At 45.4% G+C, this 24,592-nt stretch overlaps 2 protein-coding genes across 3 annotated transcripts in view; one reads left to right on the top strand and one right to left on the bottom strand.

The window, feature by feature from the left end:
* Acss2 (acyl-CoA synthetase short chain family member 2) overlaps positions 1-7,505 on the top strand; it is a 43,274-nt gene extending 35,769 nt beyond the window's left edge. Inside the window, exons 9-18 of the mRNA XM_028775296.1 lie at positions 359-529; positions 804-937; positions 1,129-1,261; positions 1,343-1,399; positions 1,580-1,660; positions 2,759-2,867; positions 5,427-5,495; positions 5,829-6,005; positions 6,516-6,590; positions 6,723-7,505. Coding sequence (XP_028631129.1) covers positions 359-529; positions 804-937; positions 1,129-1,261; positions 1,343-1,399; positions 1,580-1,660; positions 2,759-2,867; positions 5,427-5,495; positions 5,829-6,005; positions 6,516-6,590; positions 6,723-6,850 — 1,134 coding nt within the window. The 3' untranslated portion in view covers positions 6,851-7,505. The remainder of the gene's footprint in view (positions 1-358; positions 530-803; positions 938-1,128; positions 1,262-1,342; positions 1,400-1,579; positions 1,661-2,758; positions 2,868-5,426; positions 5,496-5,828; positions 6,006-6,515; positions 6,591-6,722) is intronic.
* A 398-nt stretch (positions 7,506-7,903) lies between these two features.
* The window catches only part of Gss (glutathione synthetase), a 30,518-nt gene continuing 13,829 nt past the window's right edge, over positions 7,904-24,592 (bottom strand). For both annotated transcript variants that reach the window (XM_028775319.1, XM_028775320.1), the window contains exons 4-13: positions 23,519-23,594; positions 23,090-23,229; positions 22,306-22,422; positions 17,794-17,874; positions 17,621-17,698; positions 16,237-16,303; positions 12,539-12,733; positions 11,703-11,784; positions 9,485-9,674; positions 7,904-8,436 (exon numbers count right to left, since the gene is read on the bottom strand). In XM_028775319.1, the coding sequence (XP_028631152.1) occupies positions 8,313-8,436; positions 9,485-9,674; positions 11,703-11,784; positions 12,539-12,733; positions 16,237-16,303; positions 17,621-17,698; positions 17,794-17,874; positions 22,306-22,422; positions 23,090-23,229; positions 23,519-23,594 (1,150 nt within the window). In that variant the 3' untranslated portion in view covers positions 7,904-8,312. The remainder of the gene's footprint in view (positions 8,437-9,484; positions 9,675-11,702; positions 11,785-12,538; positions 12,734-16,236; positions 16,304-17,620; positions 17,699-17,793; positions 17,875-22,305; positions 22,423-23,089; positions 23,230-23,518; positions 23,595-24,592) is intronic.

The raw sequence follows: 24,592 nt of genomic DNA, 5'->3' as shown, positions 1-24,592 counted from the left end.
GAGGGAGGGAGGGAGAGAGAGAGAGAGAGAGAGAGAGAGAGAGAGAGAGAGAGAGAGAGAGAGAGAGAGAGGTTTCTGAGGAAGCTTGGAATAACCAACAGAAACTGTTAGAACGAGTACTGGGAATTCAAGTGATATGGGTGACTCAGATATACAATCTAAGAATGTAAGTGGTCCCTTTACTTACGTGACATCAGGGTGAGGTAATGGAGATCGAAGAGAGTCAGATGCCATGAAAGGGCATTGGCAGCATTGAAATCTTTAAGAAGGATCTTTCTTTTAGCTCTGTGCAGGCTTTATTTGTTGGTCAGTAGAGGTGGACACAAAACCCCAACCTAAGGCCTGATTCTCCCCACAGGGTGTGGTGCACACAATTGGAGGCTACATGCTTTATGTGGCTACAACTTTCAAGTATGTGTTTGATTTCCACCCGGAGGATGTGTTCTGGTGCACAGCGGACATTGGCTGGATAACTGGTCATTCCTATGTCACCTATGGGCCACTGGCTAATGGTGCCACCAGTGTTTTGGTGAGATGGGAGCTGGGCATGGACAAAATTCTCCTAGGTGACCATTTCCCAAAGCTTCTTAGTCTAAAGAAGGGAAACTTATACAGGGACCTACTTCCTGGAGAAAGAGGAATTTTGAGGGGTTGTATACCCTACTAGAAAGTTTCTTGACTTGTGTGGTTAGAGAGTAAAGACACAATTGGTCATAAAGGATGAATACTAAACCCGAGGGAGTGGTAGGGAATGGAAAGACTATTTGGAAGGGCCCAAAATAACCATATTTCATTGGGGTCAGTTTGAGGGGATCCCCACATACCCAGATGAAGGCCGCTTGTGGAGCATTGTGGACAAATACAAGGTGACCAAGTTCTACACTGCACCAACAGCAATACGGATGCTCATGAAGTTTGGAGATGATCCTGTCACCAAGTGAGACCTTCCCCCATCTGTTGTCCCATAGGTATCCTTTAGAGCTGAGCACTGTCCTTTGTGCCATTTCTTTCTACTGTCCCAACTTTCTGACCTGGGATAGGGGAGGGGGCAAAGGAATGCTAAATGCATGTGTATTTTGGCTCCTAGTGGTACTCAGGATTTTCCTCTCTTCCACTCTCCTGCTCAAGGCATAGCCGGGCATCCTTGCAGGTGCTGGGCACAGTAGGTGAACCCATCAACCCTGAAGCCTGGCTCTGGTACCACCGGGTAGTAGGTTCCCAGCGTTGCCCCATTGTAGACACCTTCTGGCAAACAGAAACAGTGAGTAAAGGATTCAGGAGGCTAGGGATTAGGGACAATGTAGGAAAAGTGATTCAAATCTCTGATCTCTGACTTCTGCAGGGTGGCCATATGCTGACCCCTCTCCCTGGTGCCACACCCATGAAACCTGGTTCTGCTGTAAGTAGTGCCTCTGCTGGTCCTAGGCTTGGTGAGGATAGGATTTGGGGCTGTTGGCCTATTAGAGAGTAGGGTACTGACCTGAGTGCTATGAGGAATTTGGGGCTCTGTGGCTCTGTGGAAGCTGAGTCAGAGTTGCCTCATTCTTCTTCTTGGATTTTGCCTCTCATTTGCGTTTAGTCTTTCCCATTCTTCGGTGTAGCGCCTGCAATCCTGAATGAGTCTGGGGAAGAGCTGGAAGGGGAAGCTGAAGGTTATCTGGTGAGAATCTGCAGTCTTTGGGAGAAGAAAGGGTCTGCTAAGGGTATTTTGTTTTAGAGTTTATAACCTTATCTTCCCTGGTAATTGCTAAAGACAAATACAGTTGAGAGTTTGTCCTTTGCTGAAAGACACCCATGGAGCTCTTTCCAAATAATTTACTGCATTTTTATTTTTTGATACATAGGCTCTTAAGAGCCCTTACAGATTATATTCCAAGAGTCATGAATGATAATTCTTTTGGAGTAAGGAAGACTTAGTCTTAATCCTTCCTTTGACATCCATTTCTAGAAAAAGGAGTCTTTGTGGCTTACAGACTAATCATGTAGGCTCTGGAGTCAGCCTGCCTGTATTCAGTTCCTGACTCTGCCTCTTCTATGACCTCAGATAAGCTGTTACCTGTTGCCTTTGAATGTAATCTTCTCATTTGTGAGATTGGGTTATAGTATGTATAAATAATAGTACTTTATATCCTAACATTTTTATTAAATTAGATAATCCATACAAAAGGGTTACTCTGTAACTGCACATTTAGTGCTCTTAAATGTTAGCTGCTGCCACCTTTTGTGGTTAGTACCTGTCAGCTTTCAATCTCATTTCACCTTCCCAAGATCAAGTTAGTAACAAAAGGCAGGACTCGAATCTAAGCTTTCTTACTCAATTTAGAATTCTGCTGGCACAGAATTCTATTGATTAGAGATTACTTATTCAGTAATATAGCTTCCATTTTTATATGACTTGCTTGCGTCTAATTGAACCTGTCTTCCTGTGTAACTGTCCAAAAGAAACTCAACTTTTCTAGATGTTTATTGCTCACAAAACACTATGCTAGACAATTTTTCACATACTAGCAACTTAATCCTTATAATGACTTTAGGATTTATTATTTACAGATGAAGGTCCTGAAGTTTAGAGAAGCAAAGTAAGGCCATATAGAATTGGAATTCTAACCCAGGCTCATCTATCCGCAAAGCCTATAACTTTGCACTACTTTTCAGGGATGGCATTTAGGATATTTTCCTTCAGATTTAGCAATGCTATGGTTGTCTTCCTATGAGACAGCCTAGAAGATGCGATCACTGTACCTTCTGTATTCCCCAGGTGTTCAAGCAGCCTTGGCCAGGGATCATGCGCACAGTTTACGGGAACCACACACGTTTTGAGACCACCTACTTTAAGAAGTTCCCTGGCTACTATGTGACTGGAGATGGTGAGCCGTGATGTCCTGTCCCCACTCCTCTTTCCCAGACATGTTCCTTCCATTTTCAGATGAGGTGGTTAGGGATGAATAAAAGAGAAAGAAATAGCCGGGCAGTGGTGGCGCACGCCTTTAGTCCCAGCACTTGGGAGGCAGAGGCAGGTGGATTTCTGAGTTCGAGAGTTGGAGGCTAGCCTGGTCTACAGAGTGAGTTCCAGGACAGCCAAGACTACACAGAGAAACCCTGTCTCAAAAAAGAAAGAAAGAAAGAAAGAAAGAAAGAAAGAAAGAAAGAAAGAAAGAAAGAAATCTGCGCTAGTGTCCAAATCTAGTACCCAGGAGAGTTACAGTGAATTGTATAAGATCAGGAACGAGAGGTGAAGAGACGGCTCAGTGATTAAGAGCACTTGTTGCTCTTCCAGAGGTCCCAAGTTTGGTTCCCACCACCCATGCAAGGAGGCTCACAGCCACCTGTAACTCCAGCTCCAAGGGATCCAGTACTCCCTTCTGTCCTTGGTGGGCACCCACACACAAGTGGACACACTCAAACAAAAATACACATACATATAATAAAAATCATTTTTTTAAAAAGAGCAGAGATGAGTGTTATAGGAAGAGTCCCAGGATGGTACCATCTGAGATTAGATGCCTAGGGAAACAGGGTCTTATTTTTTACTCTAGTGTTGACAGAGATAGGGCATGTAGAAGTGGGTATGACAGTGTCATGTTCGGCCTCATATCTAGAGCCTATGTGTTCATTTTCTTTCTACCAGTTCATCCATCCTGCAGTATTTATGGAGTGGCTCCAATGACCAGGCACTGATCTAATGAGTACATAGTATATTACTGTGAATAACACTGTCGAATTCTTCTATCTTATAAGGCTCATATTTTAGTAAAGAGAGGACAGACACTAAATCAAATTACAAGCTAGTCATAGGTAGAGAAACATGTTTTGAAGAAAACAATGAGGTAGTACCTTCAAGGATGGCCAGAGAAGGTCTGAGGATTTAAAGGGATCAAGCACAGAGAAATCCACAGTAAGACTATTATAAAGAATGGATACAACCTTGAAATGCATAAGAAATCGGCCAGGCGGTGGTGGCACACGCCTTTAGTCCCAGCACTTGGGAGGCAGAGGCAGGCAGATTTCTGAGTTCAAGAGTTCGAGGCTAGCCTGGTCTACAGAGTGAGTTCCAGGACAACCAGGACTACAGAGAGAAACCCTGTCTCGAAAAAACCAAAAACAAAAAAAAACCATAAGAAATGGACTAAAGGCTGTGAAGCTGGAGTGAAGTAAGCCTAGGGAAGAATATGTCAGTAAGTTGGAAAGATAGGGCTGGAGAGATGGCTCAGAGGTTAAGAGCTCTTTCAGAGGTCCTGAGTTCAATTCCCAGCAACCACATGGTGGCTCACAACCATCTCTAATGAGATCTGGTGCCCTCTTCTGGCCTGCAGGCATATATACTGTATACATAATAAATTAAAAAATCTTTAATAAAAAAGGTTGGAAAGATAGCTAAGAGGTAATACAGAGCCATGTGGACATGGAAAGCAGTCCCAATTTTATTCAAAGTAGTGGAGGCTGGGGTGTGGCTCAGTTGGTAGAATATTTGCCTACATATGTACAAAGTTCTGGATCTGTTCCCAGTACCACATTAAACTGAGCACAGTGAAATCTTAGAACTTGAGAGGTAGAAGCAGAAGAATTAGGAATTTCAGGGCCAACTTTGATACATAGTGAATTTGAGGCCAGCCTGGGGTGCATAATACCCTGTCTGAAAGGGGAGGGTTTGGAGAATCACTCAGTAGTTTGCCTAGCATACCTGAAGTCTTAGTCCTCAATATCACACACACACACACACACACACACACACACACACACACGCACACACGCACACACGCACACACGCACACACGCACAGTGAGGGCAGATAATTACTATCTGAAAAATAATTTTGAATATCCTAAAAAAATATACTTGAGATTGGGTGTATTATTTATTGCCATGGAACAAATTATGCCCAAAGTTGGCAGCTTCAGACAACATGTAGTTTCTTGAGGATGGGGATCTGGAAGTGTCTTGGTTGAGTGGTTTTTAGTCAGAGTATCTCAGGTAAGAATCAAGCTGTTAGCTGCTGCTGTAGTCATTGAGAGGTCTGACTGAGCCTAGAGGGTCTATCTGCATGCTGGCTCACAGGACTTTAGGCAGGAATCCTCAGGCAGTTGTAAGCTGCTTGACATGGGTACTGGGAATTGAACCTTGGTCCTCTGGAAGAATAATAAGTTTAAGTAGCATCTCTCCTTAGGGTTACTCACAATGCACCTGGCTATACCCAGAACAGATGATTTGAGGGAACAGACTTAGATGGAAATTAAAATGTCTTCAATAAACTAGAGGATGGAGATTGGTGGGGCCATCCTTGGAGGCTGGCTGCTAAGGCAAACAAAAGTGGAAGTAGGAAAATTTGTTAAAAGATTCCAATAAGCTACTGTAGTAGGTGTGGCAGTTTTATAATATAAATCATGTATCCTGCTCTCGGGTTTCACTGTGTTGAACATTTTTCCCAGGTTGCCGACGGGATCAGGATGGCTATTACTGGATCACTGGCAGGATCGATGACATGCTCAATGTGTCTGGTGAGGGTCCTATATCCCTTCCCATTTTAACTCTTTACTCCAGCAACTCCTAGACAAAAACTTTGAAAAGAAGAGCCGGACAATCCTATTGTGAGACTGTGTGTAGAGTATGTCATTCAGTCCTGGTCCCAAGTTTTAGAGGAAAAGTATAATGCATGCTAGCATACACTGAGAGAGGGTCTAGGATGGTCAGTACATGCTCAGAGGCATGCCATTTAAGAGGGAATGAAAGCCTTCATATTTGACCAGATCAAATATGTGGGTGCAGAGGGGAGCAAGAGCTGGGGCAAGGGAGGAGAAATCCCTCTCATGCACTTCCTTTCTCTTGACAAGGACATCTTCTGAGTACAGCAGAGGTGGAATCGGCGCTCGTGGAACATGAGGCTGTTGCAGAGGCAGCAGTGGTGGGCCACCCTCATCCTGTGAAGGGTGAATGCCTCTACTGCTTTGTCACCCTGTGTGATGGCCATACCTTTAGCCCCACCCTCACTGAGGAACTCAAGAAGCAGAGTAAGGAGCTTCCTGGGGCAGGAACTGAGGGTCTGCGAATTATTGGGGAGGGACAGACCCCCTACTATCCTCCCCAGTCTCCACTAGTTTCTCACTGGGATAATAACAGCCAGCATTTTTAGAAAACTTTCTGTGTGTCACCACCAAGATCAGTGCCTTAAATGCTTTATCCCATTTAATCCCTATAATTACCCCCATGAAATAGATCCTGTTGCTACTCTACTTGTAAAGAGAAGACACTTCAGGTGCAGAGAAGTTGAACTGTTTGCTCAAGGCTGTGCTGCCAGGGGTGGGATTTAAACTCTTAGCAGGTTGATTCTAGATACAAAGTTCCATGAACATGGATTAAAATAAAACAAAGGAGTAAGGACACACTGTTCAGAGAGAATGGGAAACAGGAAACCTCAGAATGACTAGGCAGAACACTGAAGAATAGCTGAGGAAATAGTCATGGCTTTAGGAAGTCTGGCTAAAGGCACTAAAGACACGCTTGATATTGGTTGGTTACAGTTAGAGAAAAGATTGGCCCCATTGCCACACCAGACTACATCCAGAATGCACCCGGTTTGCCTAAAACACGCTCAGGTAAGTTCAGAATTCCCCAGGAATTGGGACGGGCTACAGCCCAGTGGTGGCAGGTATGTGGATGAAAGTCCTTAGAAGGGGTGGGATCAGTCAGCGTTGTTACCAAGTAACAAGAGGTGTGTGGGTCACCAGGGAAAATCATGAGGCGAGTTCTCCGGAAGATTGCTCAGAATGACCATGACCTGGGGGATACATCTACCGTGGCTGACCCATCCGTCATCAACCATCTCTTCAGTCACCGCTGCCTGACCACCCAGTGAACAAGACTCTTGTCCAGGATTTCCCTGTGCTTGGCTCTCCAAATTCCTGCCCATCCATCCTGCCCCTCGCTCAGGAGTACCAAGGGCCAGTGCTAGTTGACACTTTGGTTGAAACTAGGGAGACAGTTTCCTAGGCTGCCAGGTAGAAGGGACAGGGCTCAGTCAACCTCACACTGATAGGCTCCTAGACTACAGAGGTCTCCAAGCCCAGAACAGAGACTTGAACACCATGTCCTCAACCAAAGTGTAAGTGAGGACCTAACCAGAAGCCGGGCAGCAACTCCAATCCTTTCAGCTTTCTCAGAAAGCACCAGTGCTTATCTTTGGCCTTTAGAAATGACAGTTTGCTAGTCTATGGATAATTTTTTTTAAAATACCTTGTCTCTGTTCTGAGTCTGAATTCCTGGCAGATGGTAGCATTGTCTGTCCATCTGCTCTAGAGACTAGGCAGTGGGTTCGGTCTCCAGAGAACTATCATCTTCTTCATTGACGGAATAAGATATGCTGATCCTAGAACCAAGGGAGTTAACATTCCTTCACCATGAACAGAACCTTGCCCATGAAGGGCACTATAGGTGAAACTCTCTTTTCTTGTACTTTTTGTGCTCAAGACCCACTGCTATAGGAATAAAGTTTATTGAGCTCAAGAACATAATTGTTTTTCTTTTTTTTTTTTTTTTAGTTATCTGTGTGTTCATTATCTGCTCTGATGTGTATGGCAGATGGGAAGGGAACTGCTATGCCCCAGACTGCCCCAGGCCCCTTAATTTTGGCAGAATTAGGCAAAGCTCCACTCTGAAGCCCTCTGAGGAGACCCTAAACAAGAGTGAGAAGCCAGCACACCTATGATGTCATATCAGGGTTGTTCCTTCGTCAGATCACCTTGACCCCAGTTCTCTGGGAGTGGCTAAGCATTAGAGAACTTCAGGGTCTCATCTATGGCATCTGAAACCAGTGAACCCCCCGGCCCACCAGTGAGACCCAGTCTCTTTTCTGGCATATCCACCTTGCATGACCTGCCCTCCTCCCCTTGGTACATGAAACAATGAGTCGTTCAATCAGCATTGGTGTTTTATTTAGGGCAGAGCTGGGGAAGTCTATGTGCCCTTCTACCCTCCTCCTCCTGTCACTCGGTCCTACCCCAGGTCAAGGCACTAGAACCTGCCTTGGTGAGAGGGCAATGAAGATGTACAGGGTTTATGGGCCTTTGCCTCAAAGCAGCTTCCGTTCCCACACTCCAAAGATATGGGGACCTCCAGAACTCTTCCAATGGAATCATAGCTTTTCTGGTCCTCGGATGGAAGGCTGAGAGAAGGTACCCAGGATTTTCTCTTCCCTGAAGCCCCCGGAGGTCTATGGAAGAGACAAGCTCCCCTAAGATAGGGACAGGGCTAGCCCCTCAGGAGAGGAGTGCCAAGTACAGGGGTTGGAAGGTCTCTTGAGTGAAGTCCAGAACGTGCCTTCACACAGGATAGGGGTTGTCCAGGACTGCTACTCCTGCTGCCACACCTCCATCTGCATGCTCAATGGCTTTGGTTCGAAGCAGATGCCCCACATGCTTGTTCATCACAAGTGTTGTTCCCTGTCTGTAGAAATGAGGTCAGGAGACATATTAGAGACCTAGCTGGCCAGTAGATTGGAAAAGGGGCTACATTTAAGAAATGCTAGGATTTTAGAATCAGATTTGGAGTTGCTTCCTAACTTGGAAATTATTAACTCTGAAGCTTCTTAACCTTCCTAAAAATGTCCTAAATTTAAAATTGAGAAATTCCTCTTATATTACAGGATGGTCAAACGGATTAAATAAATCGAGAAAAGCTTATATAGCATGATTCAGATACACATTTATGTCCTGAGCTATATATTTCCTTTAACTGTCTTTCAAGGTGCCTGTGGTGGTAATGTGAGTAAGAGTAGGGAGAGTAGCAAGCAAACTGCTGCAAGTAGTTAGAGCGGGGGAAGGCTGAGGTGGAGGGCATGGCATGGTGGCATTTGGTTGTCTTTACACCTTGCCCTGACCTTCAAGTATTTTTCAGGCAGTTGCTTTAGGGGCCTTGTTCCTTACCAATTCCAAAGTCCTCTCTTTTCTATTTTTCTTTTTTATTTGAAACAGGGTCTCACTGTAGCCTTGGCTGTCCAGGAACTTGCTGGCCTTTACCTCATAGGGATCTATCTGCCTGTCTCTGCCTCCTAAGTTCTGGGACAAAAAGCATACACTACCATGCCTCCTTCTTGATTCTTAGTATTCAAATCCAAATCCAGAAACTACTCAGCATTTCAAAGTCACTAAATACTCTCCTCTCTCGTCTTTCTCTGGAATCTCTATTGGTTTTCGAGCTGGACTCAAGACTTTCACTTCCTGGAATCTTGGCCATCTTTTCTCAGACCTCTTGGTACTACATGGAATTTCCTTTACAGCTATAAAGCGTGTCTCTTCCAGGACTCACTGTTGGTGCTGTGGGCTGGGCAAGTCTTGGATCCTTAGCGTTATTTAACAGGCAAGGAAACAGGTCATAAAGCTAGAGCTGAAACTGAATTCTGTGGTTCATGGCTCTATCCAAGGTTCATTCTGTGCTTTGCTGGCTGGCACTCTTATAGGGATGTAGTAGAAGAATCTGTTCCTGACTGGCTTACCTGACATAGACTCCAAAAATACCCAACTCCGAGATACACTGGACCACTTGGGCAGGGCTGCCAGGCCGTAGCAAACAATTCCTAAAAGGCTCAGGTTCAATCTTCTCCATGAGAATGTAGGAAGCTCTCTCCTCGCTGTCCTTCAGCTGCTCCAGAGCTTGTACCATTTCCTCCCCATATAAGTTATTACCTGCAATTAAACTGGCCAGTCACACAGAACATATCTGGCTTCTGAGAAGGAAAGAACACCCTGTCACCACACTGTTCTGCTTGGATTGCCCCATCTATGGATGTTTCTCCTCAGCCACCATTACTGGTTCCTTCTCTTCTTAAATGTTGGGGTTCCCTGGGCCTGTGGAGATGTCTCAGTCTGTAAAGTGTTTATTGTGTAAACACAAAGACCTGAGTTGTGATCCCCAGTATCTATGATGTGTCTGTATCACTCTCTCTTAGTGTGGGCAAGTGGAAGGTGGAGATAGATGGATCTCCAGAGCCTGCTGGCTAGCCACTAGTCTAGTAAGTTTGTGAATTCCAGGATCAGCGACCAGAGCTTGCTGGCTAGCCACTAGTCTAGTAAGTTGGTGAATTCCAGGATCAGCGACAGACTTTGTTTAAAAAATGGTGGAGAGCAAGAGAGGAAAACAATGGATGTGACTGTGTGCACACGGGCTCAGGTGGGCATGCACACGCATGCACACACACAACAACACAGATGTTGACGTTCTTTAGGAGTTCTCTACCTTTGCTCTGTCCTCTACTTTTTGCTCCTAAGGCTCCATCTATACTGTATACTTTAACACCCAAATCTTCTAACCCATGTTCTTTGTTCTAGACATCATAGGCATGTACCATGTCCTTAATGCAAACTCAGTATATCCACGTGGATATCTATTTCTGCTAGAACTTACTTCTCCTGAACTTGCTACTCCTAATAGGATGAAAGGCATCCCTGAGTCCTATTTAAGTTCACTCTTCCTATGTCACCTTAGTTAGCTTACCTATGTTACCAACTCAGAAATGTCGCCATCTATGCTCTATATTGTCAGAACCCTAGTCTGGGCCTCTACATGGGTCTTCTTCTTCTTCTTTTTTTTTTTTTTTGGTTTTTCGAGACAGGGTTTCTCTGTGTAGCTCTGGCTGTCCTGGAACTCACTCTGTAGACCAGGCTGGCCTCGAACTCAGAAATCCGCCTACCTCTGCCTCCCAAGTGCTGGGGTTAAAGGCGTCCGCCACCACTGCCCGGCTTACATGGGTCTTCTTGACATTGGTTATCAGCCTTCTTCCATGGTCTGTCACAAATACCTCTTCTCATTCCAAGAAACCTATAAAGGCTGAAGCTCATCACTACTAAACCTACTTGGATCCTGAATAGTTCATGTATCCCTTCCCTGTTGGAACTTTAACTTGGATAAAATACAGGTCATAACATCTATTTGTGTGTGTGTGTGTGGGGGGGGAATATATGCATGTGTGTGCGCACACACATATGCAAGTGGAGGCAAAGTCCAATATCCAGGATCTGCCCTCCACTCCAAAGTCCTAGAGGTATAGATGCTTGCTAGCATGCTTGGCTTTTCTGTGGGGGTGAAGATCCAGTGCTTGCATAGTAATCAGTTTAGTGCCTGAGCCAGCTCCCTAATCCCAGATTTCCTGGAATATTTTCAATGTTCTTTATTATCAGGTCCCAGTAATCATTCCCAGCCCATATTCCTGACATCTCCAACCCTAACCTCACCAGCTTCTCATTAACCTCTCAACAGTCCAGTCCATGTTTTTATGGCCTAGTGCTTTTACTTGAAAGGTCTTTCTTCAGTTTAGAATGATCTTCCCCATTTTCTACATATAAGAATCCCACCTGTCCTAAGACTCAAGTGGGAAGTCAAGTCTGTAAGGTAGACATGATCCCCGCCCTCAAGGAGTTCACAGTGAACAGGAATACAACCAAGTATTCCCTTAGACTCCCCAGTATGCACCTATTCCATTTCCCTATAGTTTACCCACAGGTACTTCAAAACCAAGCTTGTCCAAACTATCTGCTGTAGTTAATCAGGTCCCCTAATACTCCACAGTGCTTAGTTATAGGGTACTGGGAGATATGCTCCATGCTGGGATCTGGGTCACTTTCTCTATAACCATTAAGCCTGGGACTGAATCCACATCAAGTGCCAATCAGCACTGACAACAACCTATAGCAGCTCCACAAAGGAGATGGACCTACCTCCGCCCTCTCTCTGGGGCTTCAGCACAAAGTGGCTAGGAGCAGCAAGGGCCTCAGCAATGGCCTGATCCCCTTCTTCACCCTGATAGGAGGCAAAAAATAGTCACTAGAATTCAGGCTGTAGGTCCTGCTGGTCATGCAGAGTGACATCAGGGGAGGGACAAAAGGGAAAACAACCATAAATTCCTTTTGGCTAGACAATTCAATCCGGATGGATGTGACCCTTAACTCACTAAACACCAAACAGGCTTTCAGTACCGCAGCAAAGGCCTGGAAAGTGGCTACAGATATTCCCTAATTCTTTCTACTCTCCACAGTCATGCCCTCTGGTTTTCATCCTTATCATCATAATTGCTGAAGGAGTTTACAGTGGATGTTAGCCCCCAGGTTTTAACTCCTGCTGTGGTAGTTTGAATATGCTTGGCCCAGGGAATGTCACCACTAGGAGGTGTAGCCTTGTTAGAGGAAGTGGGCTTTGAGACCCTCCTCCTAGCTGCCCATGAGCCAGTCTTCTCCTGGCTGCTTTGGATCAAGATGCAGAACTCTCAGCATCATGTCGGCCTGGAAGCTGCCATGCTCTCACCTTGATAATGGACAGAACCTCTGAACCTGTAAAGCCAGCCCCAATTACATATTGTCCTTTATAAGAGTTGCCTTGGTCATGGTGTCTGTTCACAGCAGTGAAACCCTAAGACACCTGCCCTCAAGGTTTAGGGGTCCTCCAGAACACCAAGGATGTGAGCCATATGCCAACCACAGTACCAGCTGTGCTGCACCCTCCCCTCAACACATTTGAGCCCTGGTCTCTGTTGTGTGGTAGAGAAAGCATTACATACCATGTCCAGTGAATAGAGGCCAGCAAAGGTGGCACGGAGGCGGGCCACAGCCTCAGGCTGGCCTTGAAGCAGGGCTTCCAGCAGTCCCACCCTGCTCAGTTCCTGCTGCACCTTCTTAGTACCAGCCAGCTGTGTGGCAATGTCCGGACACTTGGCAGCACGTGATCTCTCTAGCAGCAGGCGTGCTTCCCAGTTCTGCAGATGCAATAAGACCACAGAGCCTTTACTGAGTAGGTGCCAGGCACTGTGCCTTTTAATCTTCAAGCTGATTATCACTACAGCATCCTTGTGAGGCAGCTATGACCACTCAGTCTGCAGGATGCTAGTCTTTTGGGAGTTTGTGGTCTAGCAAACTGATCCAAGTCCATAGTTAAATGGCAAATTACTACAAGGAAATATCTTTGGGGAGGAGGAATGGGGTCTTACTATGTAGCTCTGTCTGGAACTTGCTATATAGACCAGGCTGGCCTCAAACTCACAGAGATCCATCTACAGCTGTCTCCTGAATGCTGGGATCACCACATAAAAATGAAAAGACATTTTGTGAGGGTAAGGAAAAACTGGTGAGCAACTCTTGCCTGTCTTCTTTCCTTCCCTCTCCTTCTCCCCCACATCTTTTTGACTCCTTCCCTCTCTCCTCCAACCACCCTCTCTTTTGAGACCAAGTCTCACTTGGTAGGCAGTCTGGCCTGTAATTTCCTAGATAGCCTAGGCTGTCCTCTTGCCTCAGCCTTCAGAGTACTAGGAGATTTGTCATTTCTTAACAGGATCTGGTTCTGGAACCCAGACTGTCCTGGAATTCGCAGTCTTCCTGCCTGTGTCTCCTGCATGCTGGGATCATAAACATGTACCACCACACCTGACTGGATGAGGTCTGAAGGGTGTGGCATACTTGATTATAAGCTGAGCTTTTCACTGTGCTCCTGAGAAAATGCAACAGGTAAAAATCTAGTTAACCATACACTCTTTAGCCTTTTATCAAGTATAGTCCACTCCTCCCTGGAAGACCCTGGAAGCCTGAGTTCCCCAGGGCTTTCATCTCAGGATGCTGCTCCAGCTTCTCTCTGACTCCTGACTCCCGCATTCTAGCCAAACAAGACTGTAATTACTTACATTTCATTCCTTCTTACGGGTCTTTTACTTACTGAATTTCTGTCTGAAATTCTCTGCCTTTTAACTTTCCCCATGGATAGCTACAGCCTTCTCATTCTTAAGTCTTGGTTCAGTCGTCTTTCCCCTGACAGTGTGGGCTTCTCCATAACCCTCTATCTTTTCATCCTGGTCTTTCAGTCAAAGCCAATTACCTGTCAACTAGACATGTTCCCTCAGGCTGAGTATAGTATTCCATATTTGTAATGCTCATACACAGATGGCTGAGGCAGGAGGGTCTTGAGTACAAAGCCAGTCAGAGCTACAATAATGAGTTCCAGCATGCCTGGGCTATAGACGTAACAAAAAACATAATAATAAACCAAATAATAAACATAACAAAACCAAAATTCAAAAAATAATTTTTCTATTTTTTCTCTCTGATGTCATCTCCCTGACCAGGCTGTGTATTCATCATAAGAACCAGACAAGGCCTTGTCTTGTTTTCTGTTATATCCTCATAGGGACTTTCATAGGGACTCAGTATTTGTCATTGTTGCTCAGTGAAGTGAAATTCGAGTAATATCCTGACAATAGGCAGTCTGGCAGGTGAAACTCACTGGAAAATGGGCCCTATGGCAGACAGGATCATATGAACAAAGGTCTGCAGGTGGCTAATCACAGGCTGAATAGTCTTATTGTTCTAGAAGCTTAGACTACAAGAGACAGGGAAATGTCAGGATCAGGCCTCCCAGCTCTGGTTCTCATTCTCAGGCACTAGGGAGAAAGTTGCCCTTGTCGTGATCAAGGACACCTGTCCACAGCTGGATCAAGGCTAAGGCCTAACGTGCAAGCCCTGCCTCTACCCAGTGCTGTCTACTGGAATAGCTTGGCCTGATCTTCACCAATCATCTCAGTCAGCCAACTCACTGCTGACTGGGCAGTCACAGAGGCCCAGAACACAAGACTAGAAAGATGTCTCGTGGAAGCAGAAAAACTAAAACTCAAACACCAGAGTTGTCTAACAAAGCCTGTAGCTGTATATCCATGTTCCAAGTGCAGGCCAATTGCTCTCTATAAAAACTGTCCTGCTGCCTCCCTCTCCTGAAACCTGGATCTGTTTCCCAACAGACAATTTCCCTCTCCTCTAGTTAGCAAGTTTCCAGCACTTGCCATGTCTCCGGACAAAAGGACTTTCCCTAGAGCTATCCTTCAGTAGCTGTTCCCTATAGAGCTTAACCCCAAAGAACCCTGAGTGGACTATAAATCTTGCAGGGGCCCCTTCATTTTCAAGCATAGCTCCTGTTTTCAGAAGCTGAGACCCAGGAGGGACTGGTAAAACTATCAAAGTTCTGACTTTCAGCTCACCACTCAGGTATTTCCTTGCTTCTTTGTTAAATATTTTTTAAAAGATGCATTGTTATCATATGTGTATGAGTATTATTCTGCATGCATGTATTTGTACTGTGTGTGTGCCCGGCACCTGTGGAGGCCAGAAGAGGGCACTGGATCTCCTGGAACTGGAGTTACAGATGGTTGTAAAGTGCTGTGTGGGTTGGGAACCAAACCTGGGTCCTCTATAAGAACTTATAAGAATATAAGTATTCTTAGCTGCTGAGCCTCTCTCCAGCCCTTCCTTCCTTCTTCCCTTCTTTCTTGTTTAAATCCAGGCCTTTTTAGCCTTTCCTCCACGGTCTAGGTGTTAGCCTCAGGAGAGAAGAATGGTATATTTAAAATACACCCGCCTAAGAGTCAGAAATCCTAGGAAATTCTTGTGAGATTTTAGACAAGCCTCTACATGGCTCCAAACTTTAGTCTCCTCATCCATGTAATAGGGGTAATTATAAGTCTCACAGGATAGTTGTAAGAGTTAAATAATTTTTGAAACTACACGGTAGTTAGCAGGATGAGGTAATATTGATTGCTGTGAACATAAATGAGAACATGATCAAACAAACAAAACTTTTCTGACTCAGATAAAGGAGAAAATGAAAATGGCCAGAGAAGCTGGGCACGATGACTCTTGTCTATACTGTTAGCACTTGGGAGGCTGAGGTAGGACACGCACTCACTTGAGGCTACACTGAGTTTCAGGTCAGCCTTCAAAGAAGAACTTGTTCCTCCCTACTCCCAAAAAAGCCACAGAAAAGAACAAACAAAAGTAGGTGAGTGGGGGGGGGGGGGGGGGGTGGCCTGGAACTAGCTTGCATCAGCTAGTGAGAGCTGGCTGTACCCATCTCTTCCCGGATCTTTGGTCAGAGTGGTTAAACTGAGTAGCTCAACATTACACTATGAAAATTAGCCACGCTATACACTGGGGCTCTTCCTCTTAGGAAGATGCTTGTTAAACATTTGCCAACATATTTCCAGAAAATATAATAAATAGCTAAAACACTACAGATAAGATTTCTGAGGATTCAGATCCTAAAGATCTTGTAAATGAAAGGTTTGGGGTTGGGGGGAGAAGCCCGCAGGAAGAAGAAAAGAGGCGTGCCCAGCAGCAGTCCCAAGAGAAAGAAGGAAAGCGTGGTTGTGACGCCTGAGCTGGGTTTCTGTGGAGCTCTAATGGCTCCCTGGAGGTGCAGAATGGTCAGATAGAAAATACCAACCTGTGGATTATACTGACTGGGCATGTAGCCATCTCGGAAGTAAACCACAGCAACTTCCTGGTCATCCCTGTAACATAGGATAAAAAAAAGCTTCTGAATAAAATTATTACTGATGTGTTTGGTGGTTCAGTCTATTTCGGGATATATCCAAAGCACATGTGGTAGTCCATACAGTAAGCCTAGATGGGGGTTTCACTAGAATTAGTGACAACAGAAACCTACTATTTCATTAAAAACTGAGATGTGCTTTAGAATATTTTGGATCTAAAGTTGTTTTATGAAGGCAGCAAGGAAACAAGGTTAGCATAGGTAAAATTAAAAAAACACATGCATCCAAAATTTTGAGTGAAAGAATCATATTGCCATGATTAGCAAAACAGAATTGCACTTTGTATTTCTACTGCTTAAAGAAGCAAAAGCCAGACTAAGATTTTGTAAACTGTGGTGGGGATGTGTAAAAAACTTGACTCTAAGATAATTTCTTCCCTTGCCCTTGGCCTATTTCCTATTATCTAGTTTATCTAAAAAGTAAACTCGCTACTTGGTTTTGTTAATGATAACAGCCTGTTTGGAAATATCTGAAGTAGATTGGGAAAGTCTGAGGAAACGCTTAACTTTTTTGTTACTTTGTTTTCTGAGACAGTCCCTCATATATCCCAGTCTGACTTTGAACTCACTTTGTACCTGAGAATGACCCAGAACCCCTGATCTTCCTGCCTCTACCTCCCAAGCAGTAGGATTATAAATGTGTGCTATCACACCTGGCTACATTCTTTTGTTTTTAGACAGGGTCTCATTATATAGCTTTCTACGTACCTTGAACTTTCTGGAACCTGGAACCAGGCTGGCCTAGAACTCCGAGATCTGCTTGACTTTGTCTCTGGAGTGTTGAGACTAATGGCATGTGCCACCATGTGAAGCCCTGGCTAGGTCTAACTTCAACCCATTATATGGTATTAAAGCTACAGTGTGATGACCCATAGGAAAAACAATACGGCCTGTCTTAGAAGACAAATTCAGGCTGTAGTGCAGACAGTGGCAACCAGATGGTCAAAGATGAATCTGCCTCCCTGCCTGCTCAGCCCGATTGCTCAGGCCTGTTTTGACTAGCCACAAAGATGGGCAAAAAAAAATCTTTAGAACCTCAGGGTTCTCTATGAACAACTAAGGTTATCTTTAAGGATGATGTTCTTATCCAGAAGATCAACAGCTCTGCTATATCCCCTTTAGAAGTAGAGCGAGGTGTTCCTAAAATTTCCTGGGAGAAATATTAGGAGAAAAGAAAACAAGGTATTGTATTCCCAGAAGAAAAGTTCTTTAGTGATGGGAGGTGTCAAGAGAGGTTCTTAATCCAGCTGTCTAGTGGCTCCTTGGGGATGCTTACATAAACAGCCTTCGGTTTTGGTCTAGAGAACCCCTTTCAGCGACATCTTCAAATCTTCGGCGGATTACATGGATCTTCCTGGGGAAGAAGAGTGAGAATCAGAGGTCGTAGATGTGTGTCCTGAATGGGCCTCTCGCCTGGGGCCACACCTGAGGGTCTCCTCCTTCCCTTACCTGTCCAGCAGCTCATTCTCTATAGCACGCTGGTCAAATATGTTCCTTTCCTTCTCCTGAGCAATCAGCAGCACCACTGCACTGCAGAAAGAGCACAAGTGAGCCAGGGCTGCAGCGAGCTTGTCCTTCCTGCCGCTCCCCTCAGAGCCAGGTAAGAGCACAGCTTCTCAAGCAGTCCTGCAGATGCAGGCTGCAATCCCAGCACTTGGGGTTGGGAGAAAAAGGCAAGAAGATCATGAATCTGAAGCCAGTCCTACAGAAAGGAGGGATTGAGGAGAAGGTTCAGTCAATAATGTGCTTGCCATGCAAGCATAAAGACCTGAGTTCCAGCTCCTGAGACAGGAGGATCCCTGGGGCTTGCTGGCAAGCCAGTCTAGCCAAATTGGTGAGCTCCAAGTTCAATGAGAGACTGTCTCAAAAACAAATGGAAAGAGACTGAAGAAGACACTAGATGTTGAGTTGGCCTCCACATACATGTACACACCAGACAGACAGACAGACAGACAGACAGACAGAATATACCTTCCCTGCAAGAACAGATGCTCCCTCAAGTTTGGATTGCCTGAGGAAACAATACATTTCTTGAAAATAGGAAATGCAGTGTGGGAAAGGAGGCATCCCTGTCTGTTCTCTAGTGGTAGATGGAATACTGCGATGATGTCAAAATTCTGTACAACTTAAAATTTAGATTTAAAACCATCTAATCATACCCACTTTCTTTTCCCTTAGAAGATAACTTGGGCCATGTGTGACGGTGCACTCTTTGATCCCAGGACTCAGGTGGTGAAGACTGGAGAATTGGGCGTTTAAGACTGGCCTAGGCTACCTGAGACCCTATCTTAAAACAACCAACAGAAAACATAACACCATGATTCAAAAATCTGTCTGGAAAGTAAGCAAGGAGTGTTTTGTAAATCAACCACACTGCTGGTCAGGTGCTAGTGACTCCATACTGAGGGTGTAAAGAACGTGAGCTGAGGGAGCTCTTACATGAAAAACAAGGGGCCAATGGAACTCCACAGAGGCAACTGCAAACAAGTGCCTCTTGGGACCTCAGCAGCTCTGTAATGTCCACAGGGCCACATCTGGTCTCACAGTAGTAATGGGATCACTAAGGCTTGCTGGGCCGGTTTCTCTGTTCATCCAATAGCTTCTTAAAGAAGCTGGAGCCTGAACACTCAAGAGAAAGCTTAAACCAGTTAAGATACATTCAGTATTTTAAAAACAAGCTCTTCCCTCCCCAACTAGAAATTATAAGGCCAGTGTTCTACACTGCCGAATTCCCTTTTTGCTATTGCTGCTGTTGTGTGCTGGTGGATTCTCGCTAAGACTTTGGCTTAGTATGCTAATTATTTCTTACCTCCTATATCGACTTCTTAACTTTCTCAAACTGTGTGTGCCTGACTTCTTTCTACTTGGTTGAATACTCTTCCAGCCTGTCTCAAGTCAAGAGGACAGATAAGACATTTAAACTGAAAACTGACTTTAAACTAGGTCTGTAACTAGAAAGTGATTTCCTATACGCCATCTTGCCTTGAGAGACCCAAGAGCCAAAGGCCTTGCTCTTCCCTTTGTACCCTGAACCACTCCACTCATGGGTAGGTGTTGAGGGGGCAGGGTGGCACCTGGCCCAGGATGGCTCACCTCCAAGAAGAGGCAAAGGAGGAAGCCTGAAGGCTGGAGGTTAAAATGAAATTGCATGCTCTGGCTCATTAAGTCAGCCTTTCACTTGCCAAACAGTGGGAGCCAGATTCAGAAAACACTTTCCCCGCTACTCCCTTCGCTTCTGAGAACTTTAGACTGTGCAAGACTCGGAAAGTTGTCAGTTGAGGAAGGTGAACTGGAAATAGCATGCTGGCTGGGAGAGAGGACCCAACAATCTTAGTTCTGACTCTGCCAGTGTCTTGTGGTGTGTCCTTGAGCAGATCAACTTCTTTCCCTGAGCTTTAATTGACTCATCTATGAAATAGAAGTGTTAATCAGATCTTATGTCCCAACCTTTTAATATCAATAACCACCCTTATTCTGCTCATTCTAACTACAGGCCCTTTTACTGTTGTTGTCTTAAAGATTTTTGTTTATACGTACATGATTTGGTGGTTGTATACCATGTGTATGTAGGGGCCCTCAGAAGCCAGAAGAGGGCATCTGATTCCCTGGAGCTAGAAATACAGGTAGTTGTAAGCGACCCAATGTGGGTGCTGGGAGTGGAACTCAGGTCCTCTGGAAGATCGAGAAGCACTCTTCCTCTCTGAGTATCTCTCCTGCTCCAGACCTTATGTTGGAAAGCATTTGTCTAAACTGAAACCATAATTTTACAGACAGTAAACAGAACTCCGGTCCTTTGCATGAGCAACTAATGCTCTTAACTGTTAAACCAATCCTCCAGTCTTGCTGAAATCATAATTTTATAATCAGGGCTGATGGTATATAACTCCCTACTTGGGAGGTTAAAGCAGAAGGATTGTCATGAGTTCAAGGCCAATGCAGGCTATATAGCAAGACCCTGTCTCAACAACAAGACTGGGATGTAGCTAAGAGACAGAGTACTCTCCTGGCACACACAAGGCCCTAGATTTGACCCTCACCATGACAAAAAGGTTTTTTAAAAAGTAAGCAAAATTATAATTTTTTCCCCCTAGACAGGGTTTCTCTGTATATCCCTGGCTGTCCTGGAACTCAACTCTGTACAGCAGGCTGGCCTCGAACTCAGAAACCTGCCTGCCTCTGCCTCCCAAGTGCTGGGATTAAAGGTGTGTACCACCACCGCCCAGCAAAATTATAGTTTAATTCTCAGATGTCTTTTCTTAAAAATTTCTGGATTTGTGTTTGTTTGTTTGTTGGAGACAGAGTCTTGCTATGTATTCCTGGTATTATACTCACTACATAGCTCAGATTGGCCTTGAACTTAAGGCCATCTTCCTGTCTCGGCTTCCTGAGTACTAGAATTGTAGGTGTGTTTTCTATTTTTGAGACAGGATCTTGATATATATCCTTGGCTGTCCTGGAACCTGCTATGTCACCCAGGCTGGCCTTGTATGCATAGAGACTCACCTGCCTCTGCCTCTTGAGTACTGAGACTAAAGGTCTGTATTGCCATGCCCAGCTCAAGAAAAAGATCAGAGAAAAGAGAAGACCCACTAAGGTCATATGTTTGCTCAGCAGAAGAGCCTTGCCACTCTCACAGTAGGTAAAGCCAGTCCCTGCTCAGAGGCCACAGAGCCTGTCACTACCGGTGGCTGACTCGAAGCACACAAATGTTCCTCTCTCCACATTACTCTTGGCCTGTCAGGGCAGGAGGCTCCCTCTGCAGGGTGTTTCATCTGCAGTTGCTCAGGTGACCCAACCCCTGACTTCACTTTCTTAAAATGGAACCTGGTGGAGAATTCTATTTGATATACTGTTTGTCCCACTTGTAAATGCTCAGAATTTGAGGCTTCTTGGAACTTAGTGGGGCTTAGCAAGCTCAGAAAGGAAATAGTGTCCTTATATATAAACACTGAGTTCTATACCAGCTGACCATCACTGTACCTCTCTGAACCCCCGCCCCTTTATCTGTAGAGCAGACACTGTAGAGCAGCACTGCCTCAGAGCAAATACCCTGAGACCCTACATGGAAAGCACTCAGTGCTCACTAGAGCAAAACTCAGTTTCACCCAGACGCTGAACAGCTGCTAGCAGTGGCCTCTCAACCATCTGGAGTCACTTACTGAGCATCTTCACACATCTGGAACATGGTTGAGAAGTAGGAAGAAAGCAAAGAAAACACTTCTAAGCAGTTAAAATGGACACCATAAAATTCCCAGATCAAAACTGACCTCATCAAAGCGGCCCTCACGCTCTTCACACATAATTACAATAACCAGGATCTCTGATTCCCTCCCGAACCGCAGCGAACCGGAAGGCAAAGGAACAGAAGCAGAGGATTCGTACGTCAAATGCACTGACAGCAGTAAAATGTAAAAGGAGACATTTAAGAAGCCAACTGGGAACATTACAGATATGGACGAGAACTCAACCCCAGAGGCACAGGTGCTTTCTAACCCTGGGTGTGGCACCAGTGAGCTTCAGCAAGATGCACCCAGTGTCCGTCATCAGGATGGCCTCCATGCAACAAGGAAACAGTGACTTAGAGTCAGCCAGCATCTTTTATTTTAGAAGGAAACCAAAACTCCACTAAAATGTTTTTGGCATTTAAAGGTGTATATTTCTATTCCTAGAAATACATTTCGTCCCCCAGTGATATCTAGCAAAGGAGAAGCTGCCACACTCAGGAGTGCTGACACGATGGCAGGGTATTACTGCCACTGCCACCATCTTCCCACATTTTCTTTTTTTTTTTTTTTTTTTTTGGTTTTTCGAGACAGGGTTTCTCTGTGTAGTCCTGGCTGTCCTGGAACTGACTGTAGACCAGGCTGGCCTCAATCTCAGAAATCCGCCTGCCTCTGCCTCCCGAGTGCTGGGATTAAAGGCATGAGCCACCACCACCCGGCTGCCTTCCCACATTCTTACTTCGCTGAACCATAGAGCTCCCAGGCTTTGGCGATCCCCAGGGCCAGTCCCTTGCTGGGGTTATTGGACAGGATCTTGGAAGCTTCTTTGGTCTTATTCAGGACATTGAGAACATGTCTGTTGGAAGAGAGATGGCTGTTCAGTAATTGGATAGAGCAGAATGCCCTTCTGCCCGTAACTTCACAGATATATATATATATCTATATATATCTTCACAGATATATATATTATGTTTTTATATATATATAAAAACATAACTCTGAAACTCAGCCGAGTGCTTAAAAGCACGTTACTACCATTCCCAGAGGAGTCCTGAGATCCCTGAGGCCATTCCAACCCAACTCAGTTTTTAAGAGAGTCAGAGCCCCTTACCTTGGGCCCCCAGGTGGAATTCATATGGAATCACAGTGACCTGGAGCACCCCTGATGGCTAGGAAGCTACTACTATGGCCCAGCCCTCAGAAGCTTCTCAACCCCCATATGCCTCAGATTCAAAACTGCTTTCGGGCATCAGATATGACTGGACCTTCCTGTCAGAGGCCCCTCAGAGCCATCATTTTCTGTGCCTGGAGCGTTAATCTCCACAATGAGGGGCAGGATTAATATGCCATGAGGGCTCTTCTTTCTCTGATACATACACAATCTGATTTCAAGTAGGAAACTGCTGTGAAGAACGCATGGCTGAGGGCCCAGGAAGGTATAGCCACAGTAAGAGGGCTCTGGCTTAGCCTGGTCCATTGAGCTCTTCCCCACAAATGTGCTCCATACTGCCCTAGGAACCCACCGGTGCACAGCTGGAGTCCGGGAGGCCAGGCCCCCAAAGCTGGCAGAGATAGTGTTGATCTCAATCTGTTTCAGGGCTTTGGAGCCATCTGCGCCGCACTGGAACATGTAATCTGAGCGATTCAGGCCCAGGAACACAGTCTGTGGAGAGAACTGAAGGCTGAGGACACTGGCCCAGGGGCTAGGGGCTGACCCTGGGGTTGAGACACACCGTACTCTATAGGGCTAAGGAGAACTGTCTGATAGTCCCAAACCCAGAAGGATCTTTCGTCATCCCAGGACTAGTCATGTGCAGGCCTAGTAGAGTCTGGTCAGAGGCAGGTTCCTATGAGATCAAGACTGAAGCCAATTCTTCTAGTAAAAATAAAAACTAATCCACTAGCGATGAAAGAGACAATCGCTAGACAAAGGAGGGGCTAGTACTGGTTACCTGGGCAACGCCCTCCTTCAGGACTTGCTTGTAGATATCAAAGAGACGGGCAGTATAGTCATCCTTTTTGATGGTGCTGGAGGAGGAAAGAGAACATTTTCTAAGCTATGTGAGACGCTACAGGTCACGGAATCCCACGCCACCCACTGACTCCTAGGTCCTTTCTGGGTCTTGACTACCCATTCCAACCTAGGAGAAAATAGTGACTACTAGTCTACCCTAGAGCCAGAGAGAAAACCTGGGTACAAACCCAAACTCTGTCACCGGCTGTCAGGCAATCTCAGGGAATCCTATCACCTTTCTACCTTAGTTTGTTCAACTGAAGAAGAAAATAACTGTGCTTATAACATAGGCTGTGGTGAGAAGTAAAGGACACTATGTTTTTAAACAATGCCTGAGTGAGGTAACTCAGACCCAAAAGGAATACATGGTATGTACTCACTGGTAAGTGGATATTAGCCAAAAAGTACAGACTACCTAGGATACAACCCACAGACCCTAAGAAGTGTAGCAAGCAGAAAGGCCCAAGTGAGGGGAAGGAAATAATCACAGGAGACAGAGGGAGGGAGGGGTCTGGGTGGGAGAGGGGAAGGGAGGGAGGAAGGGGAACAGGATGAAGTATAGGGGAGAGGGGACAGGAGAGAAGCCTAGAGGGCCAGGAGAATGATGGAAATATGTAGCCTCTGGGGATGAGAGGTGGGGGAATCCTTTTCAAAGTACCAGACACCTGGGAGGTGAGAGACACAATGGGGGTGACCTTAGCCAAAATGCCCAACAGTGGGGAAGAGGAACTTGAAGAATCTACCTCCAGTAGATAGACAGGGCCTCAAGTGGAGGGACAGTTACTAACCCACAGTCAAAATTTCTGACACAGAATTGTTCCTTTCTAAAAGAACTACAGGGACAAAAATGGAGAAGAGACTGAAGGAAAGGCAGTCCAATGACCAGCCCAACTTGGGATGCATCTCATGGGGGGACACCAAGGCCTGACACTACTGTGCTATGACTGATGTGTTTACAGACGGGAGCCTGTCATGGCTGTCCCCTGAGAGGCCCTGCCTGTCATGGCTGTCC

This window comes from Grammomys surdaster, unplaced genomic scaffold (genome assembly GCF_004785775.1).
Source record: "Grammomys surdaster isolate TR1022 unplaced genomic scaffold, NIH_TR_1.0 254, whole genome shotgun sequence".
Taxonomy (NCBI): Eukaryota; Metazoa; Chordata; class Mammalia; order Rodentia; family Muridae; genus Grammomys; species Grammomys surdaster.
Note: the sequence above shows the minus strand (reverse complement) of the source record. Positions and strands in the feature narration are given on the sequence as shown.